The following is a 16,729-nucleotide window of genomic DNA, read 5'->3' on the forward strand; positions in this document are numbered from 1 at the left end:
TAAGCGAGGATGGTGCACTAGGCGAGGGTGGCACGCTAAGCGAGACTTTCCAGTTCTTAAACTCTCTTCCATGTCTTCTGTTGTGTCTTTACAAAATATATACCACCAAAAATATTATAAATCTACCAATTTTAGCACCTACAGGATAAAAACTAGATGTTAAAATCCTAATATTTAACACAAAAATAAGCAATAAAAGAGGGAAAATCAAATGATTTCTATGTGATCTAATTACACAATTTACATATACAGAACAATTATCACCTATGTGCCTCTTGGAGGTGAGTGTTCTCGTCCCAAAGGGCAACGATTTCCTCGGTATGATGTTTTTGCATCTCGGAGACCTGTGCATATAGTCTCCTAACTATGGAAGACATGTTGGTTTGATCTTCTACGTGAACATCTTTGTTGTGTTGATTGTTAGCCAATTGCTCCATTACAGCGGTGTTCACTCCAATTCTGGTTATAGCCATAAATTCTTAGGGTCAGGATATATGTTACTTGGCCCGAGGTGGGCACCAAAATGTTTATGTCACAAATGGATCAAGTACTTGTCCTTCTGTCGAAGGGTTTTCTACTGTGCCAAAGGGTCTATAGAGCCGAAAGGTTGCCTGCTTATTGTTCATTGATGAGGATTCGGGTGCATAAGTATTCGACAGAGTGAAGGGAATGGTACTTGGAAAAGACACTCCGATGCTTAAGTGAGAGTTTGACTCATAGCTATTAATGATATATAGTGAGTAGATGAGAATGAATGATGTGCCATCATTTTCTTCTATTTTCTAAACCCTTTTTGCACCATTTTAATTATTGATTGGTCTTAATTGTCAATTAATTAGGCAGTTTTATTATTTGGGCTCATTTAGCTAATTTGATGTTTTTAATCTAATTTCAGGAATTAATGAAACATTGGGCTTAATCCGGATTTTAGTTGTGGACTTGAAGAAGGCAAATAAAGCAGCGCTTACCTTAGTTAATATCTAATTAGAAAATTTCGCAATTTTATTTTATGTTGTTCAGTGTTTATTTCGTTTTGGGCCAGAGTATTCTAATAGGGCCCAGTGACTTTGAGTGACTCTTTTTAAATAGCTGCCTTGGGATTTGTGCAAGGCATTCTATTATGCTATTCATTATTCAGAGCTTTGTTTTAGGGTTTTCGTTTTTCTGTTTTGATGCTTCTGAGTTCGTAATGCAATTTTACGTTTTCTGCTTCTAATTACAATTTCGTTCTTGCTTCTTCTTCTACTCTCATTTACGTTTCTGTTCATTTACGTTTCCGTTCATTTACGTTTCTGCTTCATGTTTCAATTGCGTTTTCTGTTTGAATCCATGGAAGGCTAGATTTTCTGGTGTTGTTTCCTTTTGAGGACGAAGCCCAACTCTCTTTGAGGTTTCACTTGTAATGTGGTTTCCTGGCAGTTCTCCCTTCACCAGTATCCCAAATTCGTGAATATTAATCAGTGCACGCTTCGTGTTCGATTAATTGCCTCTAAGCCTAACTTGCGTTCATGCTTAATGGACGAAGGGCTAACTGGTGTATGTGGTGCCTAATCACGTATTGAAAACCCTAAGTTGATTTTCGCTTAGTAAATTGAAATAGGGTTGGATTAAGTGGTTGACTGTTAGGGACGAATTCTCCATAACCCAGGATAAGAGAATGACTTCTGAATCAGAGGAAACAACCCATTTTTAATATTAGTAGTTTCGTATTCCAGTTTACTTGTTCTGCTCTTTAATCACAAAACAAACAAACCCCCCCAATCGTTACTGTTACTGTTACTGCAAGTATATTATGAACATTTGGTTTGTCACTGCTCGTTGGGAAACGACCTAGGATCACTTCCTAGTTACTGCATTTTCATGTTTATTTGATTCGGGTACGGCCTCGATCAATGAATCAATCCTCTTACCTGAGGGTTCATCCCCTTTTTTTACTAACCTTGTTGGGCCTGGGGTCTGTGGGCCTGTCACATCATAATTAGCAGTTGAGTAATACTCTTTCTAATCATGTTTAGGTATTCCTAATTGAGTAATTACCCTTAAGCAAATTTAGTGGTGATAATCGCAATCGAATGATGCTTGTTGTTCGTGCACATTAAAGACTGAGACGTACTATTTGACATATATAGATACGTAACCGAAGAATGTATTCAACATGGGTCTATCAAGTGTCCCTTCGATTTGACCGTGTACTTTATTCAGTATAGGAACTTAACACAAACATTAGTGTATGAGTTACAAATATTAATTATCAATGACATGTAATATCAATAATTTCCTTCGTTTTAATTTGTTCAATTTTAAGCTTTTATTTTTTGAAAGGTCCATCTTAAGTTAATGAATGTTATGATTACAATGTCTATATAAAAAAAGTTAAGATTACAATTTTCTTTTTTACGTACCAAAAAGATCTTGAGAATGACTGTATCTTTTAGAAACAGAGTAAGCCTTGCGTTGAAAGAGAATTCCATTTTTTCTATAGGTCTGAAAATAACAGAGTTGGATTTTGAAACAGTAGGACCCGGTTGAGCACACTTATATGAATGATTGCCTCATTACCTTTCAATTAAAGAAAATTTCATTAAGAAAAAAAAAAGTTATCTTTCTCCCATATAAGCATTGCCTTTAGTCAATCTTAATTATTGTTGTGCATAACTTGCTGTACTTATACTCCATCACGTTTCAAATCTATTTTGATGATATCCATTATTCAACTATCAATTTTCTATTAAATCAAATAAAAAACATTGAAGAAAATCTAGTACGTTGAAAAATATTCTAAGCTAAATTTGCAGGAGATGTTTCTAATTATGTTTTCTCCCTGTAGACATCCCCTTCTTATTTTATAAAAAAATAAATAAAGACATTCCCTTACGTTTTTCTGCCTATTTTTGCACAAAATATCTGAAGCATGTGCATAGGCAATTCTTTATTGGAATAATGATATTAATTAACCAAATCATTCTAGTACCCTACAACTACCTACAGAATCCCGCAAGGCGAATCTCAAAACTAAAATCTCCCAAACATAAAGGCAATAATTAGTTTTGCCCTCACCAAACAAGGCATTATGCCTACACAATTAGAATAAACAAAAAAAAAAAACTAATCATGCATGGTCACAATATAATAATCTAAATTTTAATTAATACTAACATTTTTACTTTATAAAATTATATAAGAAACTACAATAGAATCCTTCTAATACTTTCCATCATATCCTCTTTCTCCATAACAATACAATTAAGGCTTAATTACACAAATTAACATAGGACAAAATTCTCTTCCACTTCCATTACGAAATTGTTCTCACTCTATTGCTCTCTAGCACTCTAACACTCTTCTAAGCTGCACAAAAACTCTTTAGTCACGAGGGTAGTTTTGGAATTCCACGTAGGACAAAACAATACGACAAAAAGAACTTTAGTAGAATTACTAAACCAGTCCCTGGATATTTCGCGAAATGACAAAGAAGCCCCTTAACTCGGCCACGTCAAGAACTCGTTCGGGTCAAACTCGCCAAACTCTTCCTTCCCGAACCGCTGACTCAGCACCCCTAAGTTAACGGCCGTTAAACTAAACGGCGCGTCGATGTCAAACTCAAACCCGAACGCGTCGACCTCGCCGTAACGAAAACCGTCGAACGGCGTCGAGTCTCCGTCGCAGTAAGTGAGAACGGACGTCGGAGATGAAAGACCTTCGCCGGAGAACACCGTCTCCGGCGGAGGGGTATCATGTTCCGTGTTTCCGGCGGCGGAGAGGGGGAAGTTGGTGACGGCGTTAGGGCCCTTGAGCTTCACCGCGGCCTCGTCGTACACGGCGGCGGCTTCCTCCGCCGTGTCGAAGGTTCCGAGCCAGACCCGTTTTCTCTGAGTCGGGTCACGGATTTCTGCCGTCCACCGTCCCCATGGTCGCTGCCGGACGCCGCGGAACTTGTTCCGGCGGCGAGGGACGCCGAGTCGTTTCTTGGGTCGGGTCGAACGGGTCGGGTCAAGCGAAGAAGAAGAAGGTGTTGATGTTGGAGTTGGGGATTTTGAGAAAAAGGGAAGGTTTATGGTGATGTGGGTAATTTGTCTTTTCACCTTTTTGTGTTTTTTTGTGTTTTTTGGGTCTTCGTCGTCGCCGGAGGAGTCAGAATCGGTGGCGTCGTGGTCGGTGAGAATGACCCGGAGGAGCTTCGTGTGAGGTGGTTTTGTTTTTCCGGCGGTTTTGCATGGTGGGTCGCCGTCAAAATTTGAGCTTGAGGCTTGTGGGTTAAATGGGTGGTTGTGGAGCTTCATGGGTGGTTGTACGGACATGAAAGGTTGGTGTGTGTCACTCATTTTAGTGAAGAGAGTGAGAAAATGAAAAAAGGTGGTAGAAGTGTTAATTGCATGAAAGCAAGTGACAAATAGAGTGGTGGATGATGAAGAAAAAATAAGATGATGGTAGTAATTTGCTAGGGTGGTTATTCCAGGGGTAAGGAAGAGAGAGAAATGTTGTTATAGAGTGAGGTTGGCGGGAAAGAGGAGAGAGAGTGAAGGGAAGAAAGCAAGAGAGAGAGGTAGGATTAAAGGGTATTTATGGTGCACCACGGGGTGTGTCCCCATTGGAGGATCAAGGAAATATTTTTCTCGTAAAAGGTGGGGATTTGGGTAACGAATTGAAGGAGAGAGAGAGAGAGAGAAAGAGAGAGAGTGAGTGAAGAAGAGTAGAGGGAAATTGGACTAATGGAGGAAGTGTGAGTGAGTGGGGAGGGTCATGACTCACTATAATGTGTACGTTTGTGTGTATATGTCGCTGTCGGTAACACCAAGAAAAATCCTCACCCTCTCTTAACATCTTCTCCTAACTATAATGATCATTTTAGTTTTGTGACACCTTTTTCATCTTTTGTTAACTCTCCTTCAAATTTGGGACCAAATTATTATTCAAAACGTGCTTAATAGTTCATTTCGTAAAATGAAACAAAACCACCTTATTTTGTGTGTGTAAATAGTAGTAGTCTCTACTAGACTATTAGCAATTGAATTTTGATTTTACGATAATGAGAGGGTACATTACAAGAGAGTGAGAAAGTGAACAAAGTCAGGTCCAAAGAAAGAACGATGCCATCTTTCCACGTTGGTGAATCTCAGACCACGCAATTGACGGGGTTCCATGTTGGTGGAATTTTTCTAATTTGGAGATTAGAAGAACAATGGCTCCATTGGAACAATGCCATTTTTCCTACAATGACCTTGAAACTGGGAAATTGACGTGACTTTTTATAGTTTGTTTTTAAAGCGGTGGCATCACATGAATAAAAAAAATAAAAATCAATGAAACAAGATAAAAAGAAAAGGTACAAGTGAGGGACTAGTGCAGAGTATACCGTTGAGAATTGGGCTTATCCAACCCATGATGACCTAACAGATGCCAGTAATATATTTTCAGCACAATTTTTTGCACAGTTTGTCTATTCGCTGTAAGACACTGCTGGGACGGGATACCTTTATTAACAGTACCCGAGTAAGTTGGAACATCAAACACACAAAAGATTACAATGTTACTTTTGAGTGATTAGGAAACAAATATAGTCACATAATTTAAAGACCGTTCAGATTGTACGAATTTTGAGGTGTCATTCTGTGAGAAATAATAATTTATTATTTGTGCTGGAATGGCCGTTTGAGATCCCTCAAACATTAAAACAAACACACACTAATGCAACTTTGATCTGTGTTGCAAGTATTATAGGACTTGAACCTACTGCCTTTATTCAGATTTGATTGAATCACTAGTGCTAAAATGATGAAATTATGAATTAATAATAAGGGAAATTTTCATATGGGTGGGCGTCTTAAAGAGATAATAAATTTGACAAGAGACATTCACAAAAAAAGTAAGAGAAATTGGGATTTCTTTTGTTTACTTTTGATCATCATCATGTGAGGAAAGAGGCAAAAGAACAATAGCTAAGAATGAATTAAACAATAGAAAGGAAATGTTAACATCATAAGAAGGGGCTAAGTATTTTAGGGAGGAAATTGCTTAAAAAGTTTTGGTTAGGTTGGGTTTTGGCTTGAGGAGGAAGCAAAGACATGTAAGCAAGCTAGCCAGTCAAGCACGTGTAATATTATCTACGTTGTGGCAACAATTTGCATTCGCAGATGAATGAACTTATGACCCCCCTCTATGTGCTTGTTGCTTGTTAATTAAGTGATGACTCTTCTAATTAGCCTTTTTTTATGCCAACTTTTCTCTGCCACTGTTATTATATTATTATTAACCATTGACTTCAATTCAAGCTACTTGTAAGTTGTGATGAACTTACCTCAAAAGGGTCTCTTTCATGCTGCATAGCTAGTGGTTTCCAGCCGGCATATTTCTGTACTAAACATATTAAATTCTGAAGTCAACCAATAATATCGTACACCAGTGTGTAAGGGTCTTTTCATCTCATTTGCATGATTTTGGAACAAAAATGGGAGTTTCTTTTACTTTGTAAGGAGTCCTATCAATTTAATTGCCCATTCCTTTCATTTTCCAGTGTGCAGCACGCATAAAACACGTCCAGTGTCGAGAATCACGACAGTGAACTTTTACTCTCCCAAAGGACTATTCTTGTTCCTCAAAATTATGACTAACTTTTGGCAGATAATGTTGAAACGCTTGATGGATTAGTGGGTACTAACAAAATCTTAATCGTTCTTTTGAGAAAAAAAAACTGTATAAAGATAAAAAAAAAAAAAAACATAAATTCAACCCCTGGAATGGCCGAAAATACAACTCTGAATTTTGTGACCATTCACAACTTTATTTCGATGAGGGGGGGTACCATTTTGCGTCCTTACATGTCACCAAAACAATTGCCCAAACCCACACTAATTTGAGAATCATTGATTGCATGAGCCAAGCTTTTTTTAAGCACAATTGACATGGTTTCAGGACCCTTTGGAGTTTGGACAATGAACTCAAGGTGTGAGCAATAACAATAAAATAAGAGTCTATTTGATGATTTTATAATCCCACTCGAGATTTTTTTTTGTCCCAAGCCCAAAAAGATCAAATTCCACGTCAATAAGCCGATAGTACCTGTTCCTAACTATAATTTGATTACCATCATTTAGAATAGCTAGTCAACAAGCAGAAAAATTGTGACATTATAATACAATTTCTTTCATGAGACCATGACCGATGTCTTGCAAAGAAATATTCACAAAGTGACAATCAATTCCCTTACCATGGTTGATTTACACTGACAAAAAAAGATAAAACATTCATTAAAAGTAAATTTTGTTTCTTCATAAAAATCATGATTGTGCAGCTAAAGGAGGAGCATGATCATCCCATGGCATACTTCTGTGTCCAGCTACGAGCAGTGGCTTCATACTTAGCCCTGTCAGTCTTGTACATGTGGGCAATTTCAGGCACAAGCGGGTCATCAGGGTTGGGATCCGTCAACAGTGAGCAAATGGACAAAAGGACCTAAAGTAGTGGATGTTAGTTTTTCCAAGTTTCAAAGCAGCACCATCACACATAAGGTTGACGTCATCATATCATATGCAGGTCCATTACAATTTCTATGAATCATATGATTATCTCATCAAGGTGGCTTGAAAATTATATCTCAAGTCAACACAAAGAATAGATGTCTATTTTATTTTTAGGGCTTATTCTGTACTAAAATTGCTACTATGAACAAATTTCTAAAAACCGAGTAATGTTATTCCCACTTCACATTCTCACATCATGTTTTTCTCTATCTCCACCACATCACTCAACTTATTCCACACTTTTCTCTCTCCTTATTGTAGAAAGTGACATGAGAATGCTAAGGGGGAATAACATAACTCTTTCTAAGATGGTTCACAGTTTTCTCAATAAGCTTCTAAAACCTAAACGGTAAACAAATCTTTAGTTAATTTTTTATACTAGATTCTCAAGAGACATTAAAAACATCAATGAGACAATGGTTCCAAACAATCTGTATCAATCGAAAATAAACAAGGACACAACACACGCATAGACAGTTTTATGCATGAAAATAAGCTAGACTCATTGATTTGAGTATAAGCTCCAATTTCCAGACATTTAGCAAGGTTTGTATTTCTGAACTTAGTAGGCACAGGCATTTACATGCCAGAAATACATATTTGTCAAATTCTTACAAATGGAATGGAAAAATCTTTCTAAATTTACATGCCAGAAATACATATTTGTCAAATTCTTACAAGTGGAATGGAAAAATCTTTCTAAAAGAACATGGTACCACAGAAATTACAGCTAGACATGACCAGTAAGTAACACAAGCTGAAACCTTGTGCAAAATCATTAAATATCAAGAAACACAGGATAAGTAATATCAAACCTTAGAAATGGTTAGTGCTGGGCTCCATTGTTCTTTTAGAATGTCAAGGCATATACTTCCATTACTGTTGATGTTTGGGTGGAATACCTTAGTCCTAAATGCAACCTGCAGTACTCAAAGATGCTATATTCAGCATTTCTAAACTATTACTCATGACAGATGTTCAAGATATTAACAAACTTGACTACCAGCCAGTATCTTGAGCAAATTAAACTAGGCAATTCTACTGTACTTGGGTGCGTAAATTTACCAAATCACCACATCAAGAAGAACAAAAAGAATGTATATAAAAAAAATAAAATGAAACAGACATAATAACAACAGGAAAAATCATCTGAAATCTCAACATTTAAACAATCAAGTGATGGCTGTCATGAACAGCATCCCAATAATTTGATTTTGCTATTAGCAATATTTTCCAACACCATTCTTTACCAATGTGCAAGAAGAAAAAGGGACGGCCAAAAACAAAAGACCTATAAAGCATTTCAGAACAGAACTACAATCCTGGCAGTCTGGCACCCACAGTATCTCTGCAAAAATAATACTTAGTGACAAACATCAATTTTCTTATTAATGCAAATAGGGCTAGGAGGCACTAGTGTTCATGGAAGGAGCAGTTATGAGTATCGACCACACTATACACAAGTGTCACCAATTGCCATCACCTTGACCACCAGAGCATTGAGCATTTGAGCCACTGAGGCACCACCACCACCACCACCACAGGTGTGTGGCTTCGCAACTCAGATAGCCTGAGGCACCACCACCTAAGGAAAATTTCCTTCCTCCCTCCCCAACCCAACAAAATAACAAGAATAAACAATATATGTCCTAACCATGTAAAGGTTTCTTACACTGTTACCTAACCACAAATCGCAATATATGATAAATTTGTTTGCTTTTAAAACTACCTATACCAAGGATGATTTCTGATTAGTTGACACTTGACAGTGTAAAAACTTTGACATTGACAAATGACAATGTATGCTTATTAAACTCGAATAATATTATAACAAGCAGAAGAAATAGAAAATAATATCCTAAAATTCCAAGAGATTCCATTCCTCTCTTAGTTTTGACACTTTTAGGAACCAGGGATGGCAAACAACCCCCTTTCACAACAGTCAGAAATCAGAATCATTAACCAGAAAGCCAAGCCACAAGGAAAAATAAGTTCCTTCATATAAAAAATATTTTGCAATGATCATAATTTTTTCAATTTTCACCATCTCAATATTGTTGAATCTAGACTGCACTCCAAACTTTAAAAATCATTTAATCTTCATTGATTTTTATATATTCATACTTTCATAGAAAATTGAATCCACTACCACAACGAAGGATATCAGCATTTGCATCAATAATGGAAAAACTGATCCTGACAAGCTGCTGAACTTGAAAGACTGGGTACACCAGTAAAACAAGGAACTGATCCACAATACCGTCAGAAACCAATCATGGGCACACAATAAACTGTTTTGGAAAGTCAACCTGGCAATATTGCATGCTAAAGTTATCACTTATCAAGAATTTAGCTTGATCTTGCACTGGTATTGAGGACAGGAGGAGTCATACAGCCAAACTACCATTTGGTTTGCACTCTGCACAATCTCATTACACAAAATACATTTTCCATAATACAGAATAATAAATAAAGATGGGACAGTGCAAACTTATTTCCATGCAATATCAATATACATCGAAACAAGTCTCAGCATAGTTTACAACAGTAGAAGAACAGATAATAGAAGAAATTAATATAAGTCTCTAACTAGGATAGCTTATTGCCTTTGGTGGTTTGAATGGATAATCAGGAGGAAAATGAATTGAAACTAGGAATACACCACCGGTATATGGGCTATCAGGAGGTCCCATGATTGTTGCCTGCCAGTGAAACATGTCCTCCGCCACGGGACCTGATATAGACAACATCAACTTCCAAAGTTAATACAAGAAAAAGACATCACAAAAACTATCCTTCATAAATCAATAACTTCAACAATTAGGAAACCCTGAAGGCTCGCCTAAACTCCTAATCAAGGTTTTAAAATACGGTCCTTGATCGCGATTTCAAGTCACAGACGCATCTGTCTGCAATTTTCTGTAACATCAAGGACCGTGATGCAATCGCAATATAAAACCTTGCTTCTTCTAATGATCCCCAAGCCCTTTGGATAACAACTTATTAACAATGACTTACAGGAAGAACATAAACCACATCATCTTGCCAATATGATAAAAACAGAGACACAAGAATGATACAATACAATACAATAACAATAGATTAGGTTTTGTTCTGTTGAATCATCAGTCCAATTGCATGATTATATAAGGTGAAGGGGGCAAAAGAACAGAATCAGAATACGAATTATTAGAAACAGATACGAATTTAAGATATTTTGCAAACAAGGTCATGCATACACAGAAAATAACACAAAGGGTTGAATAATTGAAACTGGTAGCGTTTAATTTTAGGGTTCTGACCTGCGCTGCAGGAAGTAGGAGGGTCCTTCTGCAAATCCTTGAGCTCCTTGACGATGCGTTTCGATGCCATAACTGAAAAGCTTGTAAACAGAGAGACCCAAAAAATGAAGAAGAAGAAGAAGAAGAGAGCAGAGATAGGGTTGAAATTGAAAGGGAGTTGAATTGACTGAGGAAGAATTGAAAGAGAAAAACTTTGGGTTCTAGAGGGTTCCGTTTAGCTTAGGATCAAGGTCCTACGTTTGAAAGTTAGGTGCAGAGAATAAAAAAAATAAAAAAAAATGATAATACATGAATAGTTGAAAATATAATTTTTTTTAATGTGTGTATTATTACTTTTTAATTAATTAATTAATAATTTATAAGTTTAATTCTGGAATACTTTAATTTTTTTATTAAAGATATTGTATTATAAATTAATAATAGGTTTGATATGAAAATAATAAAATAGAAAATACTTTAACTTCAAAGTAAGAGTATTTTCTATTAATAATTTTTTATTTCAAACAAACTATAAAAAAAAATATTTTTATTTCAAACAACTCAAATTTTTTACTTATTTGTTGTTCTTACCAGATTTTGTTGAACCTCAAAACTTGGCATAAAGGTAAAACATGTATAAGAAAGTAGGTTGGATTAAAATTTAAAATTAGATCTTTCTCAATCTCCCTCGTCTAATGGTGTAATTAGGAAAAGATATGATCATATCTTATATTTCCTCTAATAATATATATCTTTCATTTTAGGAGATATTTTTTTGTCTTTGTAGTAGAAGATAGAGTTTCTCTCTTACCTTAATTATATTTTAGGACGAAAATACAGTTAAAACTCTATAAATTAATAAGGTCAGGATCGAAGAAATTTATTAATTTAGAAAGTTATTAATTTATCGATAAATTAATAATTATTAATTTAAATAATTTTAAGTAATTATACTGTATATACCAAACAAAAAGACAAATTAGTCTATGTCTCTTAGAATTCGTTCAGCTAGTGACGTTGCAAGAAATTTGGATGAATCCACTTTTGATGAAGAAACTCAAGACCTCGAGACTATGATCAATCAATGTGGCTATCGTAATAAGATGGATATCTACAATCTAATGAACTACCCAGGTGAAAATGAAGCATGTTCGGAGGTTCAAAGTTTAGAAGATATTGTGGGTACTATCATTGAGAACAATGCAGAGGATGACGACGAAGATGATACGGTGTCTTTGGAGCCTGTTACACGAAAGGAAACACTTATGGCGTCGAACACTCTTCACAACTTTATGATACAATACAAAAATACAACACCTGAGCTATTGGATGCAATAAGAAAAGTTAGAGATAAACTCAAAATAGACTTGAACTTTAAAGGAAAACAGACAACTATTAAATCATATTTGAGTAATATATTTTTTTCAGTTTCTATGAATTATTAATTTATGATTTTCTTGAGACCGAAAATTATAAAGGGATCTCACGAAAAATTATTATCTTATTATTTTATCGAATTTTTCAATTTTTTACATTGGCCCAAGTCAGGACCAGACAAATTTTTCATTTTAGAGAGTTTATTAATTTTTTATTTCAGACAAACTATAACAAATTTAATATAATAATAATACTAACAATGAATAATTTTTTTAAATAAGTTAGTCTTTTAGGCCTAAAAGGGTTTTTTCGAATGGCCTAAGATCTAATGTGTTTAACTAAATAGGTTTTACTAAATAAAAACTTGATTAACCCATTTTCTGAAAAGGTCTGATGTGGCCCTATGGGTTAGTCATAGGCTTTATCAAGTAGCGTAGACTATTTTCACCCTTTATTACATTGATCAAGTTCTCTGGATACCAAGTAAACAACTATCGAGTACAGGGGTCTTATCAAGTCATTTTCCCCCTAAAATCATAGGTAAAATATTTTAATTATTAATAATTTTTTCCTAAAATAAAGTGTGTATTTAGAATTTTGTTAAAAAAAATTATGATAAAGATGTGAAAATTGTGTTTGTTTGATTTTCTAAAAATGAAGGGTGTTCATGAGCTGATCCAATCCAATCAAAATTTAAAGAAATCAAATTTTTTTATTGGATTAGATCGAAATTTGGATTGGATTTCAAAATCCAATCCATACTGAAGTTATATATACAAATACATTTTTATAAATAAATTTATGTTACTTCTTACGCTTAAATTTTTATTTTTTATATATTTATAAAATTATCATATAGTAACTTATATTTATTTTTGAAAAATATATTTGATTGAAGATAGTTTTTTTAACTATTTGATTAAAGGTACATAAGTATAATTATTAAGTTATATAAATTTACTTTTAATAGTATATATTTAAAGAGTTATACTACTATTAGTTGTTTATTGACTTAAAGAGAAGATATTTAATATCTTAAATTATCTTTTACTATGTTTATTATAAATGTTACCATTTATTTAATATTTTCTTTAAATAAAAAAAGCAAGACTTAAGTCGTTTTATATTGGATTGGATTTATTTTTTTAATCAAACTAGTTGGAGGATTAATTAACAAAATCAAAGTGATTGAATGAGATGATTGATTTTTCTTTTCAAAACGATCCAATCCAATAAGCAAAAATCTCTACGAAAAGTTACAATACTAAACTTGACAAATATTTGTGTTGTTGTTTCAAGTTTAATTTTAAAAAGGATGATAATTAAACATAAATGAAACAGATGAGACAGAACAATCTTTGTTGTTTTTCATGTCCAACATAGAATACCCCTTATAATAACACCCATGTGCAGAAACCCACAACAAAGTTAAGACAACTGAAACAAAGCTTGTCCAAGTCAGATAGTTATATTGAGTGACAATACTTTTGATGGAAAGTACTACACTTGTATTTTTGTGGAACATTGCTTCTCTTGGTAACGAAAGGGAAGATTAGAATTTATATCAATATGTTGCATATGATCTTCTTTTAGCTATCATTACCGTATATAGTCCTGCAAGAGTACCTTATACTAGTATTTTATCTCTATATTCAGTAATAATTTATGTCTCCGATGAAACACAGCTTTGGCTATTTCTTGTTTCATTTGTTTTCTTCTTTTTGTAGAGGGCCTCTATAGAGGATCTGAAAAGAATGAGATGAACCTTGGTGTTTGTTCAAGAAGCAAGGATTAACAAATTGATAAATGCAGAGAAAAGAAAATGGCAAGGGCAAAGCAATATGATCAAACCAGCTTAAGCAACTTTATTGAATATAGCAGTATCCTTAAACTTTATTGAATATAGCAGTATCCTTATATACAAGATGGAGTGAAGCTTGGTAGAGAAGCTATGTAGTTAGTTACAACAGAAAACTAATCTAACTAATCTAACAAAAGAATATAAGCGGGAAGTGGGAAAAGCTGATAAATGGTAAAATGAAAATAGCGTGCCAATGTGAAAATGCTAAGAGCCCCCCTCAAGCTGGGAATGGATATTCAACATTCCCATCTTGGAAACCAGAAGTTGAAACACAACAGGAGCTAGGGGCTTAGTAAAAATGTCCGCGAGCTACATGGAAGAGGAAATAGGAAGGAGCTTGAGAAGGCCACTGTGAATCTTTTCATGAACAATGTGGCAATCTAAATCAATATGCTTGGTGCGTTCGTGAAAGACTTGGTTAGATGCGATCTGAATAGCGGATTGTTATCACAATAAAGGTTAGCTGGCTGAATAAATGCAACACGAAAATCCTGAAGAAGGTAAGTAAGCCATTGAAGTTCGCAAGTGGTTGAAGCCAAAGCTCGATACTCAGCTTCGGAGGAGCTACGAGATACCGTGGGCTGCTTCTTCGATCTCCAGGAGATGATAGAGTCGCCGAGATAAATGGAAAATACAGTGATGGAACGGTGTGTGTCTCGGCAACTTGCCCAGTCAGAATCACTAAAGGCTTTTAGTTGAAGATGACCGGTGGCAGAAAAGAAAATGCCAGAACCAGGAGTTCCCTTGAGATATTGAAGAACTCGAGAGGCAGCATTGGAATGAGCAGTCGTCGGAGCAGCCATATATTGGCTTAGTTGTTGAACGGCATGAGCAATATCGGGACGAGTTGTTGTGAGGTAAATAAGCCGACCAACAAGACGACGATAAGAAGAGGAGGCATCAACAGGAAAAGGTCCACCCACTGTGGCTTGTAATCGGGTACCATAATCCATGGGAGTTGTGCTTGGACGACAATCAAGCATACCTAAATCAGAGAGAATGTCCAGGATATACTTTCGCTGAGACAAATGAATGCCATGTCAGGATCGAGCAACTTTAAGACCAAGAAAGAATTTCAACACCCCAAGGTCCTTGATTTTGAAGGCTTGATCCAAAAGAGATGTGATATGTCGAATAGTTGCAAGATCATTGCCTGCCAATACAATATCATCAACATAAACTAAAAGGGCAGTAGTGGAGTTACCATTAAAGCTAAGAAACAGTGAATGATCAGTAGAGGCCTGTTGGAAGCCATGAGAGAGAAGAAATTAGGAAAGGCGGGTGAACCACTATCGACTTGCTTGTTTAAGCCCATACAAGGAATGTCGAAGGCGGCAAACCTGGCAAGGATTATCAACAATGAGACCAGGAGGAAGTTGCATGTACACTTCCTCATTGAGCTCTCCATGAAGGAAAGCATTATTAACATCAAGCTGATGCAAATGCCATCCATGGAGAGCAGCGAGAGCAAGTAAGAGACGCACACTTGTGAGCTTTGCCACTGGGGAAAATGTATCTAGAAAATCTAAGCCTTCCATTTGAGTATACCCCTTGGCCACAAGTCGAGCTTTATATCGTTCAATAGACCCATCAGCATTATACTTGATCCTGTAAACCCAACGACAACCTATGGCTGTTTTATGCGGTGGCAAATCGGTTAAAGTCCAAGTGTTGTTCGTTTGGAGAGCATGTAACTCAGCTTGCATTGCTTTAAGCCAACAATCATGCCGAGAAGCTTCGGCATAGGATGTGGGCTCAGTGGAAACAAAAATTGACATGACAAAACAACGATAGGAAGGAGAGAGACGAGAGTAAGACAAAACCAAATGTAATGGATATCGAACGGAGCTTGAATTGGTAGCAGTGGAAGTGAGAAACTGATGATAATCTTGAAGGTAATTGGGAGGATGTTTGTCTTTGATTGAACGTTGCAAGGTTAAATGTGGCTCAGCATGGTTATGATCAGTGGGTACAGGTGAGTTTGATATTGGTTCCTAAATGGTGTTATCATGAATAAAAGGTGTAGTAGAGACATAAGAGTGTGAGCTTTGTGTTTCGTTATGAGAAGGAAAATGATTTTCATAGAAAACAACATTGCGAGAGGTGGTGATATTATGAGAATGCAAATCATACACCAAGAAACCTTTAGTATGAGGTTTGAAACCAAGAAAAATGCATGGGTGAGCTTGTGGGTCAAGTTTGCTTCTATGAGCCTTGATTGTATTAATGTAACACAAACATCCAAAAACTCTAAGATTAGAAATGTCACATGGGTAGCCATAAAGCTTTTCATAAGGTGATATGTTGTGCAAGAAGGGAGTGGGAATACAATTTATTAAATATGCAACATGGGTTAAAGCAAAACTCCAAAAACTGTGAGGAAGATTAGCTTGAAAAAGAAGTGCTCTAGTGACATTCAAAAGGTGTTGATGCTTGCTTTCTACAATACCATTTTGTTCAGGAGTTTCAATGCATGATGTTTGATGAATAATGCCTTTAAGCTTGTAAAATTCATTTATTGTAAATTCAAAGCCATTATTAGTTCATATGGTTTTAATCTTGTTGTTAAAATGAGTTTCGACATACGTGGTAAAGGCTATAATGTGTTCTCGTGCTTCAGCTTTTGTGTTCATAAGGAAAATCCAAGTAAATCGAGAATGATCATGAACTATGGTAAGAAAATAACGATGACC

The 16,729-nt window shown here is 35.6% G+C and overlaps 3 protein-coding genes across 3 annotated transcripts; 1 reads left to right on the plus strand and 2 right to left on the minus strand.

The window, feature by feature from the left end:
- Positions 1–3,145: 3,145 nt before the first annotated feature.
- On the minus strand, positions 3,146–4,723 carry LOC100794593 (pathogenesis-related genes transcriptional activator PTI6). The gene has a single exon (XM_003537317.5). It carries the CDS (start codon positions 4,320–4,322, stop codon positions 3,480–3,482), a length of 843 nt encoding a protein of 280 aa, XP_003537365.2. The 5' UTR covers positions 4,323–4,723; the 3' UTR covers positions 3,146–3,479.
- A 2,393-nt stretch (positions 4,724–7,116) lies between these two features.
- LOC100818920 (ubiquitin-conjugating enzyme E2-17 kDa) lies at positions 7,117–11,099 on the minus strand. The gene is made up of 4 exons (XM_003538290.5): positions 10,820–11,099; positions 10,124–10,251; positions 8,333–8,437; positions 7,117–7,449 (listed from the first exon to the last, which is right to left on the minus strand). Exons 1-4 carry the CDS (start codon positions 10,887–10,889, stop codon positions 7,306–7,308), a joined length of 447 nt encoding a protein of 148 aa, XP_003538338.1. The 5' UTR covers positions 10,890–11,099; the 3' UTR covers positions 7,117–7,305.
- A 685-nt stretch (positions 11,100–11,784) lies between these two features.
- Positions 11,785–13,938, plus strand: LOC100795115 (uncharacterized). The gene is made up of 2 exons (XM_006591674.1): positions 11,785–12,141; positions 13,903–13,938. The coding sequence occupies exons 1-2, from the start codon at positions 11,785–11,787 to the stop codon at positions 13,936–13,938; spliced, it is 393 nt and encodes a 130-aa protein (XP_006591737.1).
- The last annotated feature ends 2,791 nt before the right edge of the window (positions 13,939–16,729 follow it).

Source organism: Glycine max, chromosome 11, assembly GCF_000004515.6.
Source record: "Glycine max cultivar Williams 82 chromosome 11, Glycine_max_v4.0, whole genome shotgun sequence".
Lineage (NCBI taxonomy): Eukaryota > Viridiplantae > Streptophyta > Magnoliopsida > Fabales > Fabaceae > Glycine > Glycine max.

Bases quoted from the DNA above. Each gene is read 5' to 3' on its own strand.
- LOC100794593 (XM_003537317.5), bottom strand. From the start codon at position 4,322: ATGAGTGACACACACCAACCTTTCATGTCCGTACAACCACCCATGAAG.
- LOC100818920 (XM_003538290.5), bottom strand. From the start codon at position 10,889: ATGGCATCGAAACGCATCGTCAAGGAGCTCAAGGATTTGCAGAAGGAC. The intron at 8,438-10,123 runs GCAATAAGCTAT...TGAGTACTGCAG, and splicing joins ATCCATTCAAACCACCAAAG to GTTGCATTTAGGACTAAGGT. The intron at 7,450-8,332 runs GTTTGATATTAC...CCACTACTTTAG, and splicing joins CAGCACTAACCATTTCTAAG to GTCCTTTTGTCCATTTGCTC.
- LOC100795115 (XM_006591674.1), top strand. From the start codon at position 11,785: ATGTCTCTTAGAATTCGTTCAGCTAGTGACGTTGCAAGAAATTTGGAT. The intron at 12,142-13,902 runs GTTAGAGATAAA...TTCTTTTTGTAG, and splicing joins TATTGGATGCAATAAGAAAA to AGGGCCTCTATAGAGGATCT.